Genomic DNA, 13,430 nt, shown 5'->3' on the forward strand with positions numbered 1-13,430 from the left:
CTTTTGGTTTTCTGTTTTGTATCTATAGGTATATGACCAGCAATATGTAATAATGTAAAATAAGCCACAATAATGTAAAATAAGCCGCGAAAACTCCGCGTAACATCCCGTACTGCGTGTGTTGCAGCTAAGAACTGCACAGAAAAAGACATTCGCTATCCTTGATCTCATTCATTGAACTCTTTACCTTTCATAAACTCCAACCACAATCAACCCCATATATCTTTTTTTATAGATATTTCTTGTTTCTACTGTAAATATTTATAAATTGGCCGATTATTTTTTTAACAAAATAGAAAATGATACTGGTATAACCATTATCTATGATTTTGTGTGATAACCCTCAAATAACCATTATCTATGATTTTGTGTTGTAACCCCCAAATATTTCATAGTTCATTTTATTTACATATACATTTATTTACATTGGTTCCCTTTTTAGCTCACCTGACCACAACGTGCTCATGGTGAGCTTTTGTGATCGCTTTTTGTCAGTTATGCGGCGTCAACATTTGCCTTGTTAACTCTCTAGAGGCCACATTTATTGTCCAATCTTCATAAAATTTGGTCAGAAGATTGGTTTTAATGATATATTGGATGAGTTCGAAAATGGTTACGTTTGCTTGAAAAACATGGCTGCCAAGGGGCGGGGCATTTTTCCTTATATTGCTATACATGTATAAGGCTATAGTAAAATCATGGTAACACTCTAGAGGCCACATTTATTGTCTGATCTTCATAAAACTTGGTCAGAAGATTCAACCCAATAATATCTTGGACGAGTTCGAAAATGATGCTGGTTGGTCGAAAAACATGGCCGCCAGGGGGCGGGGCATTTTTCCTTATATGGCTATAGTAAAACCTTGTTAACACTCTAGAGGCCACATTTATTTTCCGATCTTCATGAAACTTGCTCAGAAGATTTGTCCCACTGATATCTTGGATGAGTTAAAAAATGGTAACCTTTGCTTGAAAAACATGGCTGCCAAGGGGCAGGGCATTTTTCTTTATATGGCTATATAAGGCTATAGTAAAATCTTGTTAACACTCTAGAGGCCACGTTTATAGTCTGATCTTCATGAATCTCAGTCAGAAGATTCATCCCAATAATATCTTAGACAAGTTCAAAAATGATGCCGTTTGGCTGAAAAACATGGCCACCACTGGGGCGGGGCTATTTTCCTTATATGGCGATAGTAAAACCTTGTTAACACTCTAGAGGTCACATTTATTTTCTGATCATCATGAAACTTGGTCAGAAGATTTGTCCCAATGATATCTTGGATGAGTTCAAAAATGGTTTTGTTTGCTTAAAAAACATGGCCACCAGGGGCGGGGCATTTTTCCTTATATGGCTATATACACTGTATGCCTATAGTAAAACCTTGTTAACACTCTAGAGGACACATTTATTGTCCAATCTTCATGAAATTTGGTTAGAAGATTGGTCTCATTGATATCTTGGATGAGTTCGAAAATAATTATGATTGCTTGAAAATAATGGCTTCCAAGGGGCGGGGCATTTTTCCTTATATCAGAGGCGTCAAAGTTCAGGATTATGCCTGAAATCAGGATTTTGGCCCTTAAGGCAGGGCTCAACATTAACTATAAAACCAACTTTAGAAAATCTACTTGCCCTGAACGTAAAGCCACTTGCCCAAACATGAAATATCACATCAACTGTAAACCTCATATTTTTTAATAAACCAAAATGATACACCACAAAACCCTTTTTATTTTTGAACATTTTACAAAATGATTACAGCAATTAAAGTCTAATTAAAGTCTAAATTAAATGCTCTTTGTTCTTTTTTGCACTTTTCCGGGCGGACAACTAGATTATAAAATAACTTGCCCGGACCCACTTTTTACTTGCCAGGGGCAATAGGACAACCGTTAATGTTGAGCCCTGCCTTAAGGACCAATTTTGATGTTGATATAAATCAAAGGATTTTTTTCTAGAATTTTAAGATTATTGTCACAAAATGTCATCTTAAACACAAATTATTTTACTTTGACATATTGTTTACAAAGTTATATACAATAGTAAACAAAGTTACATGAATTATTAACCCTTTTTTGCTTTGGCCCCAAAACTATAGGCCTATTTTCAGGATTTTAGATTTTGGCCAATTGACACCCCTGTTATATGGCTATAATAAAATCTTGTTAACACTCTAGAGGCCACATTTACTGTCCGATCTTCATGAAACTTGGTCTGAAGATTCATCCAATAATATCTTGGACGAGTTCAAAAATGATGCCGTTTGGTTGAAAAACATGGCTGCCAGGGGGCGGGGCATTTTTCCTTATATGGCTTTACTAAAACCTTGTTAACACTCTAAATGCCACATTTATTTTCCGATCTTTGTGAAACTTGGTCAGAAGATTTGTCCCAATAATATCTTGTTATCTCAGGTGAGCGACTTTGGGCCTTTCAGGCCCTCTTGTTTTTTTACTGGCGTCCGTGTGCAGTTTTCATTATTGGAACAAAACTGTGTAGGTTTTAAAAAATCTGCTTCATCTTGTAAGCGTAATTTCATATTTTTCTCAACTTCAAGGGGAGATGATTCTGAACTTATTCTTACGTTGCTCATTTACGATAGGGGTTGAGTAGTTGATATGAAAACACTGCAAAAGTTTAAATGTATTTACGAACCCCCCCCCCCCCCCCCTCCCTCTCACACATATATTTCATGGGCATAATAAAAACAAAAAATGGTTACAATAAAACAGCATATTTTTATTTAAACTAAAATCTCTACATCAAAACAAAAAGTTAACATAGAACACAAATAAAATAATTTGATTCTACTGGGGCTCAAATCTTGGGCCTCTCACATGTGAAGCGAGTGTGTAACCACTACACTACGGAACCGCTTGAAAAATCACCCTCTAACTAAGATATTAATAAATGACTGTAGTGTAACGGTTATCAATAAAGCAATAAACCGTGTAATCGCTGTCGTCTTGTAAAATTGAAGAAAATACACGTTAACCAAAACTTGAACAGCAAAAGTCTGCGCTATTGTTAGAAAAACCACAAAATAAATATATTTTGATTATGTTTTGTTTTTATACAAAACCAGAAAGTTTCACCGGTTCGCGTAATTGCCCAGTCCCTGTGATCTTTTATTATTGCCCAGTCCCTGTGATCAGTTATTAATTAAAAGAATTAGCTTTGCATTATTGGCAATAAATGTTGTAGTAAATGTAATAGGCACAAATGCAGTACTTATTTACACTAATTTACACAAAAATCACCACTTTGCAAGATATTCTGACAACAAAAGTATATACATTGATCCGTAAAATAACTTCTTTTCCCATAAGCGAAAAAAAAACGTATTACATACGAGTCGCAGCACTTCAGTGCGACGCCAACAATAGAAATATTTTAATAGAACAAATATATGTATACATTTTTTTTAAGGAATTGAAACATGTGTCCTGATTGGGCTATGTCTGTTTATCCTTATTCTTATATTTCAGTATCACATACACTGATGTGCAGGGTTGTGCCACCCAGTTAATAGAGAATCTCTTTGGAGCCATGAACTTGCCAGGATCCACTGAAAATGAGTACCTAATGAAAGGTAGTATAAAACAGGCTACTAATAGACAGTTGTAGGTTACAGTCCTGTTTGGGTGAACATGATAACCTTTAACACTGTTTATGAGTCTCACTCTCTGATAACAGGGCTTAATGGATGTGCATAGTATCATCTTAGATTAGCCTGTGCAGTCTGCACATGCTGATCTGTGACAAAACTTTCCGCCTAGGCAGGATTTTCGATTAGAAAATACTCACTAGAACATATTTGGATCCTTAAAAATTCTTGAATTTTAAGTTTCTTATTGAAAAGCTAGTTCCAGTAAAGGGTCTTAATTTTGTTAATTCGTCTTTGGTCCTTATACTATTTGGGGCTGCCTGGCTGGTCACTATTCTGCCATTGGGCCTGACGTGAGGTTTTCTTTTTTTATGTCCCCCACTATAGTAGTGGGGGACATATTGTTTTTGCCCTGTCTGTTGGTCTGTTTGCGCCAACTTTAACATTTTGCAATAACTTTTGCTATATTGAAGATAGCAACTTCATATTTGGCATGCATGTGTATCTCATGAAGCTGCACATTTTGAGTGGTGAAAGGTCAAGGTCATCCTTCAAGGTCAGAGGTCAAATATATGTGGCCAAAATCGCTCATTTTATGAATACTTTTGCAATATTGAAGATAGCAACTTGATATTTGGCATGCATGTGTATCTCATGGAGCTGCACATTTTGAGTGGTGAAAGGTCAAGGTCATCCTTCAAGGTCAGAGGTCAAATATATGTGGCCCAAATCGCTTATTTTATAAATACTTTTGCAATATTGAAGTTAGCAACTTGATATTTGGCATGCATGTGCATCTCATGGAGCTGCACATTTTGAGTGGTGAAAGGTCAAGGTCATCCTTCAAGGTCAGAGGTCAAATATATGTGGCCCAAATCGCTTATTTTATAAATACTTTTGCAATATCGAAGATAGCAACTTGATATTTGGCATGCATGTGTATCTCATGGAGCTGCACATTTTGAGTGGTGAAAGGTCAAGGTCATCCTTCAAGGTCAAACGTCATATAGGGGGACATTGTGTTTCACAAACACATCTTGTTTATATTATACCGAACATTTGTGTACAGATAAATGTCAATAGAAATAAAAATAAATAAAGCAATATAAATTCCATTAATATTTATCAGATACTATCAATAATATGTACTGGTGTAAAACAAGATCGGAGACAATTAATTATTTTTCTTCCTCTGTTAAACAGGCAAATCAGCCACCACCAGACAACATTTTTGTAAACAAAGGAAACAGTACTCGAAAAATCTTTGCGTTGTAAAACTTATAACTATAACATTCTAGCAGGCACTATTAGATGTGCGTGCATCTAGTCAGCGGGCGCTATACAGTATCTTTACCAGGCACTATTCAAAATAACGGACCTGTGTAGTTTATATACGCAAAGAAGAAACAAATTTATGTGAGGTATAATATTTGTAATTATTGATAGTGGTGTGGTGGTCGGGCAGGCGGACTTCAACAAACTGGTGGTTTCTGGTAGAATACTTTATTTTACATTGATAAAACATACGGTTTAAGAAGCCGTTATTGAGAACAGATTTGGAAAAGGCAGGTGATGTTCACTGTTACATAAAAAGGAAAAATTGTTTCTTAAGTTTGAATTGAGATAATGCATGTTCACTTCATGTGTAAGTTGCTTAAATGCAGACCTAGTTGTGGGTCAATATCATGTTTGTTGTAACTTTAAATAGAAGACTGTTTCTGCTCAATTACTTCAGTTATGATGGTGGGATTTTCCTGAAACTTTTTGTGTTGGTAGCTTACAAGCAGATAAAGCTTGGGATGAATGAGTAAATTGTTTAAACCTTGTTGTGGAATTGCCATGTTATCTTCTTCTCGGTTGAAACACATGATTGAATATATATGTAGGAAATATTAGTTTTTTTAAGTTTTTAAATATAACTGAGAACTGAAAAACATTTCTTGTGTTTTCCCTTTTCCAGCCATCATGCGAACAACGTCCATGATGCAGGATCATCTGGTACCCCTGGTTCCTGTAATACTGCACAACCTCACGCAAAAATTGCTTCTGGTTGCTAAGGTTTGTTTTAAATGACATTGGTTATAATTTGGAAATGAGGCTTTGTGGAGAGTCAGTTGTAATTTGCAGCAATACGTCTGTTCTTAAAGCTGTTTCAGGATTTTGTTTGAGTAAAAAGTATATTTGTTGGAACTTTGGAAAACTGTTATAAATGTTGGCTTAAAATTAATCAGCATACAAATCTAAAAAAAACACTGATGAAATGATATTAATTAAGATTACATAAAAATGGTAGAAATAGAAGTTAAAAAAATCTGTTATCTATTTAAAGGCTATTTTAATGTCATAAATACTGACCTGTTATCGTATGCTTATACTTTCCAAGGGGAAATAACTCATCCGGAATTTTAACTGGGAATCCGCCACCTCAATACCGTAATACAGGCCAGGTTAAACATAGTGCAATGCAACCTAGCCAAAAATCGGTAACCAACCCTCAATATTCTTTCCGGATCAACCAGGTGTATACGTGTCTTTTACGGCTCTGAATTAAAATATTGTTTTTCACTTGGTTGATTGGGGTTTTGAATAGATAAATTGTGTTATTTATCCTTTATTTCTCATTCGGATTAATTTGTGTGGATTTAATGGATTTTGTTTCATTTGTAAAAGGTAAGCCATGCTTGTTTTTATCGAACAATGGTTTATTTCTACCATGCTGGGTGTTTTCAGGCGCGAACGACCACGTGCAAAACGTGCTCTTCTAATACATTGCCAGAACGTGCAGAGCATGTTCTAATGTGTTATGAGATCGTGCAAAGCGTGTTCTTCTATTGACAGATTGTTTATCATTTGCCATTGTGTGCAATAATGATTTTAATGTTCCGTATGACAATCTAATTGATCGTCATTTTATTTTTCATCTGTTTTGAATTAAACTTTTGTTTAATTTATGATCTACGGCAGTATTATTGTAATTTTCATTATGGTCAAATAATGATTTTATGTGCCGTATGATAATCTGGTCTGTGACCAGTTTATGGTTGAATATGCTTTGCTCTTGTTTTTCATATATTCAACTACATGATGGTCGCAGAAACAAGAGTGGATAAATACCAGGTGACTTCGCAGATCATGGATGATAGTTGCAGTATCAGTCACCGGGTATTGGGCACGATCGCGACCGTACTATGCTAAGTCTCTTAGACAGTCGGTCAACATCAGACCATATGGTGTCACCCGTCAGCCGGTCTTTGCCCGATGGCATTGGTCAAGGACATCGACCAATGCCGGACCATTTGGCATCCGCCATACGGTCATTATCCGGTGACAACACTGGTCATGATATGACCGGTACGTCACCGGGGACGTTGATCACGGACCATTGATCGACGTCTGACCGGCCGGTCCGGTCACCGGTCATGTCACCGGTCCGGTCATTGATCACTGGTCCGGTCCGGTCACCGGTCATGTCACCGGTCCGGTCATTGATCACCGGTCATGTCACCGGTCCGGTCATTGATCACCGGTCCGGTCACCGGTCATGTCACCGGTCCGGTCACCGGTCATGTCACCGGTCAGGTCATGTCACCGGTCCGGTCATTGATCACTGCTCCGGTCACCGGTCAACAGTCATCAGTTAGGCCTGCCGCCGATAACACCAGTCACCGGTCAAGAAGAAGAACTCGGTCTTCTTCATTGAATTATTCTCCTATTCTTCGTTGAATACATCGTCTTCATCAAGGATTAGACATCTGACACGCTCTTCTTCGTCGAGCAGTTCTCATCGTCGCGGCTCTTGTAAGCGATCACGTCGTCACTCACGGAGACGTTATTCTAGAAGATCTCGGTCTCATCGCAGCCGATCCACATCTCGGCCGATCCAGATCTCGACATCGCAGGAAACGAGGACGTCGTCAATCTTCACGTAGACATCAGCGGACTGCATTGAGCACCACTGGATAGTTATCGAACATACCTCTCCTTCATTGAGCAGTTCTCGGCGTTGATACGCTCGTAAGCGATCATGTCAATGCTCACGGAGACAATATTGTAGAAGACAATATTTCCAGCGTAGCCGAACAATATTTCGGCATCGAAGTTATATGGATGTCGCCACTTCTCACGTAGGCGTTAATGAACCTACTGGTCATATCGACGTTCTCCATTTTATTCCTTTAGGCATATCATGTCTCCATTCCACGTGTGATGGTTCTTCTTATGGCATCCACACATGTTGCAGTCACCGAGCCGTAGTTGTATACGAACACTAGTTCGTTTAACATTCAGGCTTCGGGATAAGCTGTTCTTTTCTCCACTACGACTACAAGGACACTTATGCCTATTAATACTGATAATCTACCGTTGTTTTCCGGTTAACATTATCAGATGACTTCGTGGATGGTCATTCTTCTGCACCAGATATTTCCATTCTGACGCAGTTATATTATACCGGTCCCGATCACCGGACATCGGTCACCATTCATCAGTCATATCACCGATCACTGATCACCGGTCAGAATAAGTGATGTCTCATCGCCATCAGATTGGATTTTTTTTGGCATGATCTTCTTTTCCGAGCAGTGCTTGACATTGATAACAGACCATATGGATTCCACCATTTTTCGGTCTTTAACTGGTAACGTCACCGGCTACAGTTACCGGTCATTGACCGGTCCGGTTCGGTCACCACTTACCAATTACCGGTATTCCACTGTGTTTTCGTCGGTCAATTTTTAGTATCACGGGTATCGTCTTCATTACATAGTTGTATACCCCTGGCTATGATTGTATTGAATACTATATTTTATGGATTCAACAATCTACATGACTTTTTGTGTTTTTAAATACTGATGTTCTACTGGCGACGGTTACCAAATCATGCTATATCTGTTATTTGTACTTCTATCTCAACCGGCTACATGCAGACTACTGGTCTTGCAGATAGATCGGCTGAAGTGGGCTCGGAGACTAGCATTGAGGTCGAACATTACTATTTGACCTCTATTAATTTTATGTTCGAGACCCGAAGGATGAATTGTTTTAACCGCCTTTACCTGTCGGCTACAGACTTTGCAGTCAGTGTCACGGAACAGTTGGGACACATTAATGACGCTAGCAGGATTAGCAAGACGACATTTGTATCGACTTCTGCTTTTCTATTGCTCCTACGGCAGTGCATATTTTCAAGCTACTGGAATCAACAAGAGTTCTGATACATAGGATTGCCTATCAGATTGACCGCATAGCGGCTACAGTCTTGTAGATGGCTTAGGACCTATTGAACTCAGATCTTAGATCCTAGGATCTGGAGGGACCTCATCTTAAAGTTATTCTTCTATTACACTTCTGGCCATAACAGGCCGTCTTCCTATAACTGGTCGTATTCCTTTCGGAATTCGTCCCGGTTAGAAGTCTTGAAGTAAATGGATTAATCAAGTCAGAATTTAAGACTTCCATGCATTCTACCGGCAAGCGTGGACCCGCTTAAGGTTACCCCTAGGGTTTTCACCTTTTTCTGCCATCACACCTCCGATTCCGGAGGTACCACTATCAATCATATTTCCGTACTTCGCAAATCGATGAATTCGCGACCTGTATTATCCAGGATTTTAAAGGCGCCTGTTATTGGTTCAAGAAGAGGCTATATTCTGTAGATAGGTCATAAACTTATAAGTGTTAAACACTGTCCTATTCTACCAATTTTCAAGTGTGTTTGGAGTGGGAAAGTTCGGCTTGCCGTGGTTTCTTTGCCCACCCATCCTTGACAAATGGTTCCGGTCACCGGTCGGTATTTACCGGTCCGGTCACCGGTCCTTCTGCTGAGACGTCTTTTCTTACGTCCGTTTCAGCTTTATTTTTAAGATAATTGTATTAATCTCGGGATTATTTAATGACACAGATTTCCATCTTTTTGTCATTATTTACCACTATTCAGTGGTGTCTAGACTAGAAGATTATCTTGGCAAGAATATAGTTTATTCTACCACAACCTTCCTTACATCTTATACAGATGTGAGCAGATAAGGTTATGGACGATCACATAGAACAACGTATCTTGATTTTCTCAATTATGTGGTATCCTAACGAATATCACCTGCACATCTACATCTTGAAAAGCGAAAATTCTTTTTAGCTGTTTTTCATTTACAACACATTTTCACGATTCCTTTGTGATGGTTTCAACTATCACACATCGGTCGTGGTTTACTTACAGACACGGAGGTGATCATATTATCACTCCTTGTAACTGGAAATCAGGAACTTATTCGTTCTTTGCAAGAACAACAAATTTTCTCTATCGTCTTTCTCATACCAGTTCGTCTCAACGCCCTGTTGGACGTTTTGTCCTGCAGTTCTTTCTTTCGAATTATTTTTCCGTTGGGTTCAATAATGTAATTGCGCATGCGCGGCAGTGAAGTTGCAGACGAGTTGCATGGTGTACATAGTATATCAAAGAATGTTGTTTATCATCAAACACTAGTTATTAGCGTTATGCGATCGTATATCGCAGTGTATACCGGTATGCTGAACAACGTCAACAATGCAGTTCACAGAAATCGATCCAGCAGGGTGTGCGATTGTTATACATTCGTCCATTGACATAAACTGGAATATCTTGCCTTCTTGGTGAGTTTTTGCAATAACTGAGTTTTTGCCATAATTTCATGAAATATACTTAATGAACCATGGGATTATGGTTCTACGACCTTTTAAGTCTCCTGTACAATTATTTTCAGGAAACTTCTTCACAGGTCAAATATCATATCTCACTGAGACATATTTTTACTGATCCAAACATGTGCCACTTCATGTCTGGCCATTAATAACTTTTAGTTATCTCTACAGAAGAACGTTTTTCTGTTAGAGTTTCAATCCTTGTTACTTATGCAAGGATAATTCCATCAGAACTGTATAAAGGTTCTATGGAAATTCATTTTTTACTGGGTAATTGATAGCATAGTTATTACCTTAATCACTCTGCTAGATACATAGAGGTTTTTTCTCATCTTTTTCTTGATGATAAGAAATTTGTTCTTTTCTTCATCAAAGGATAGAGATTATGCTTTCGTATACCTTGTTTTGTGTAAGTCATCGCAACTCTGTGCTGTCTTACCTATTTTGGAACTGATCCAAACTATGGAACGTCAACACTATGTTTTTCGTTCCTTTACCTTCTTAAGCGGTTTGGACTTGTGTAACATGTTGGGATGCTTAATGAGCTCCCTATGAACCTTTTTCATCAGGCTTATTAACAGTTCCAATATAATTTTAAGACGGTTTTCCTTCTTCTTATGGCTTTTACCATACGGAGAAGTGAAATTCATGCTTTTTCTGTTGAATACGACCAATTCCAGTTGGATCTATTGTCGTTTTCACTTTGTTGTGTCAGCCAGGATTCCTTGCTTAATATCAAGTCCTCTATATGGCTTCTACCTTCAAGTTTCCAAGTTTTCTTAAACTGGTAGTCATGAAGATGAGGATAAACTTCTTTGGGCAATCAGGGCTTTGAAGTTCTATCTCAGCAGTGTTAGTCAGAAGTCCATTCGAGGTTCTCAAAGACACTCTTCATTTCCCCAAAAAAGGGGGGGGAGATGTGTCTGCGGCTTCTATTTCTCGGGGTTAGACCTCGACTAAGGAAAGTTAATCTTATCCTATCTAAGGATTCATTCCTTTTTAGGATCTGACCGCATGAATTAAGAGCTCTGTCTGTTTTGTGGGCATATATTAATCACACCCCACTTTTTGACGTGCTCTAAGCTGTTTACTGGAGGAATCCGACCACCTTGTCATTTTTTTATCTTCGTTTTCTGAAGTGCCAACAATACAATTTGTATACGTTTGGGCTTGTTGTGGTTTCACTAGCGGTAGTGTCTTCTTTACGACATAGACATATTACTCTGTCCGAGAAGTCATAATTAATACCGTTTTAACGAAGATTACTTGATATCATTAGCTGATAACCCTGTTTATGGGTTCTACTGTGTTGGGAAAATATATACGAACCTTCCCACCGCAGCTGCAAAATCAGCATACAATAACAGGTCAGTATTTATGACATTAAAACAAATTTTTTAAATAAAATTCATTTTAATTATTAAATACTTACCTGTTATCGGTAAGTTCCACCTCCCACCCCGCTATTCGATTAATATTTTTGTATATATATTGAAAGAATATTGAGGGTTGGTTACCGATTTTTGGCTAGGTTGCATTGCACTATGTTTAACCTGGCCTGTATTACGGTATTGAGGTGGCGGATTCCCAGTTAAAATTCCGGATGAGTTATTTCCCCTTGGAAAGTATAAGCATACGATAACAGGTAAGTATTTAATAATTAAAATGAATTTTATTTAAAAAAATTGTTTTAAGTGTATTATGAACATTAAATTTTGATGTGTACCAGTACACCTACACTGAACTGTTAATTTTCTAATGAATAGATGAGCTAAAACATAAACTTTTGTATGACATTTGTTTTCAGAATCCTAGCAAGCCTCACTTCAACCACTACCTGTTTGAGACACTATGTGTGACAATACGCACAACGTGTAAGGTGACCCCTGCAGCGGTCGCTGACTTTGAACAGGCTCTCTTCCCTCCTTTCACTGAGATACTGCAGCAAGATGTTCAAGGTTTGTACATGCAATTATTACAAGAATGTCATTTGAAATGTATATTTTATTAAATTAAAACCCTTATTTTCATGGGAGTAAAATCATTTTCATGGGAGTAAAATCTAGGCCTATTTTCAGATAAGCTCAATATTAAGGACCCTTTGGTTATCTTTATTTGTTAATTTATACATTTTAGTTCTCTTAATCAGTTTTTTACAATTTTCGCCTTTCTTTATGTAACTGTTTGTGATAAAAAATGTCTCCCCCAAGTTTAATAGCTAGCCTAATCTTTCCAGGCATTCTTGAGTTGTATAGGGATTGTACTGACTCCTGGTAGCTTCATATTCTAGTACTTATAAAAGGCCATGGTTGCGTTATTGAATCATTTATATTCAAATTTCACTAAAAAAACCTTGGTCAAACTGAATGGTAAGCGATCCATGCTCATCAACTAGTGAATTCCATTGTCCGGTCTGCTTTTTTACGCAAGATCCCATACTGCAAGAACCATATTGGAAAACATATATTCATTTATGGAAAAACAAACAATGGCCCAACATTCATATATTTCAGAGTTTATTCCGTATGTTTTCCAAATCCTCTCGCTTCTCATCGAGCTCCACACATCAGGCATCCCTGAGTCGTACACCCAGCTGTTCCCCCACCTGCTGGCCCCGTTGCTATGGGAACGACTGGGCAACATTCCACCCCTTGTACGCCTCCTGCAGGCCTACATTGAGAAGGGAGCCAGTCAAATAGAGCCTGAGAGACTGGTGCGTATTCAATCATCAAATTGTAAGATCAATTCTTCTCTGCCATTTCAAATTATTAGCCAGTTGCTAATTGATGCCATGGAGAAAGTAAATGCTAAGCAAAAGAATATTCTTCATGAAATTTAATCATTAATAGAAATTCTAATAATAAATAAGTTCAACATTTGGCTAGAGAAATTTATAAAAATGGAGGACAAGATAACTGAACATGTTAAGTTTAACAGTAGATCATGCCACTGTGGTAAAGAGTTCCAAATGCCAACTTTTTATTATCCCCGCCAAAGGCGGAGGGATATAGATTTGGCGCTGTCTGTCTGTCACTTAATTTATGTTTAAGTGTGATATCAATTCAACTAATTTGCCTACTTTATTGTCCCCTATCAGTGAAACCAGAAGGGACTTATGGTTTGCGCTCTGTCTGTCTGTCAGTC

General features: G+C 38.0%; 1 protein-coding gene across 4 annotated transcripts in view; it reads left to right on the forward strand.

Annotated features, from left to right (window-relative positions):
- Window positions 1–13,430, forward strand: part of LOC127862014 (exportin-2-like) — a 76,312-nt gene that overhangs the window by 35,627 nt on the left and 27,255 nt on the right. For all 4 annotated transcript variants that reach the window (XM_052400876.1, XM_052400877.1, XM_052400875.1 and 1 more), the window contains exons 16-19: window positions 3,493–3,596; window positions 5,572–5,669; window positions 12,094–12,244; window positions 12,800–12,999. In XM_052400876.1, coding sequence (XP_052256836.1) covers window positions 3,493–3,596; window positions 5,572–5,669; window positions 12,094–12,244; window positions 12,800–12,999 — 553 coding nt within the window. The remainder of the gene's footprint in view (window positions 1–3,492; window positions 3,597–5,571; window positions 5,670–12,093; window positions 12,245–12,799; window positions 13,000–13,430) is intronic.

Source organism: Dreissena polymorpha, chromosome 16, assembly GCF_020536995.1.
Source record: "Dreissena polymorpha isolate Duluth1 chromosome 16, UMN_Dpol_1.0, whole genome shotgun sequence".
In the NCBI taxonomy this organism is placed as follows: Eukaryota; Metazoa; Mollusca; class Bivalvia; order Myida; family Dreissenidae; genus Dreissena; species Dreissena polymorpha.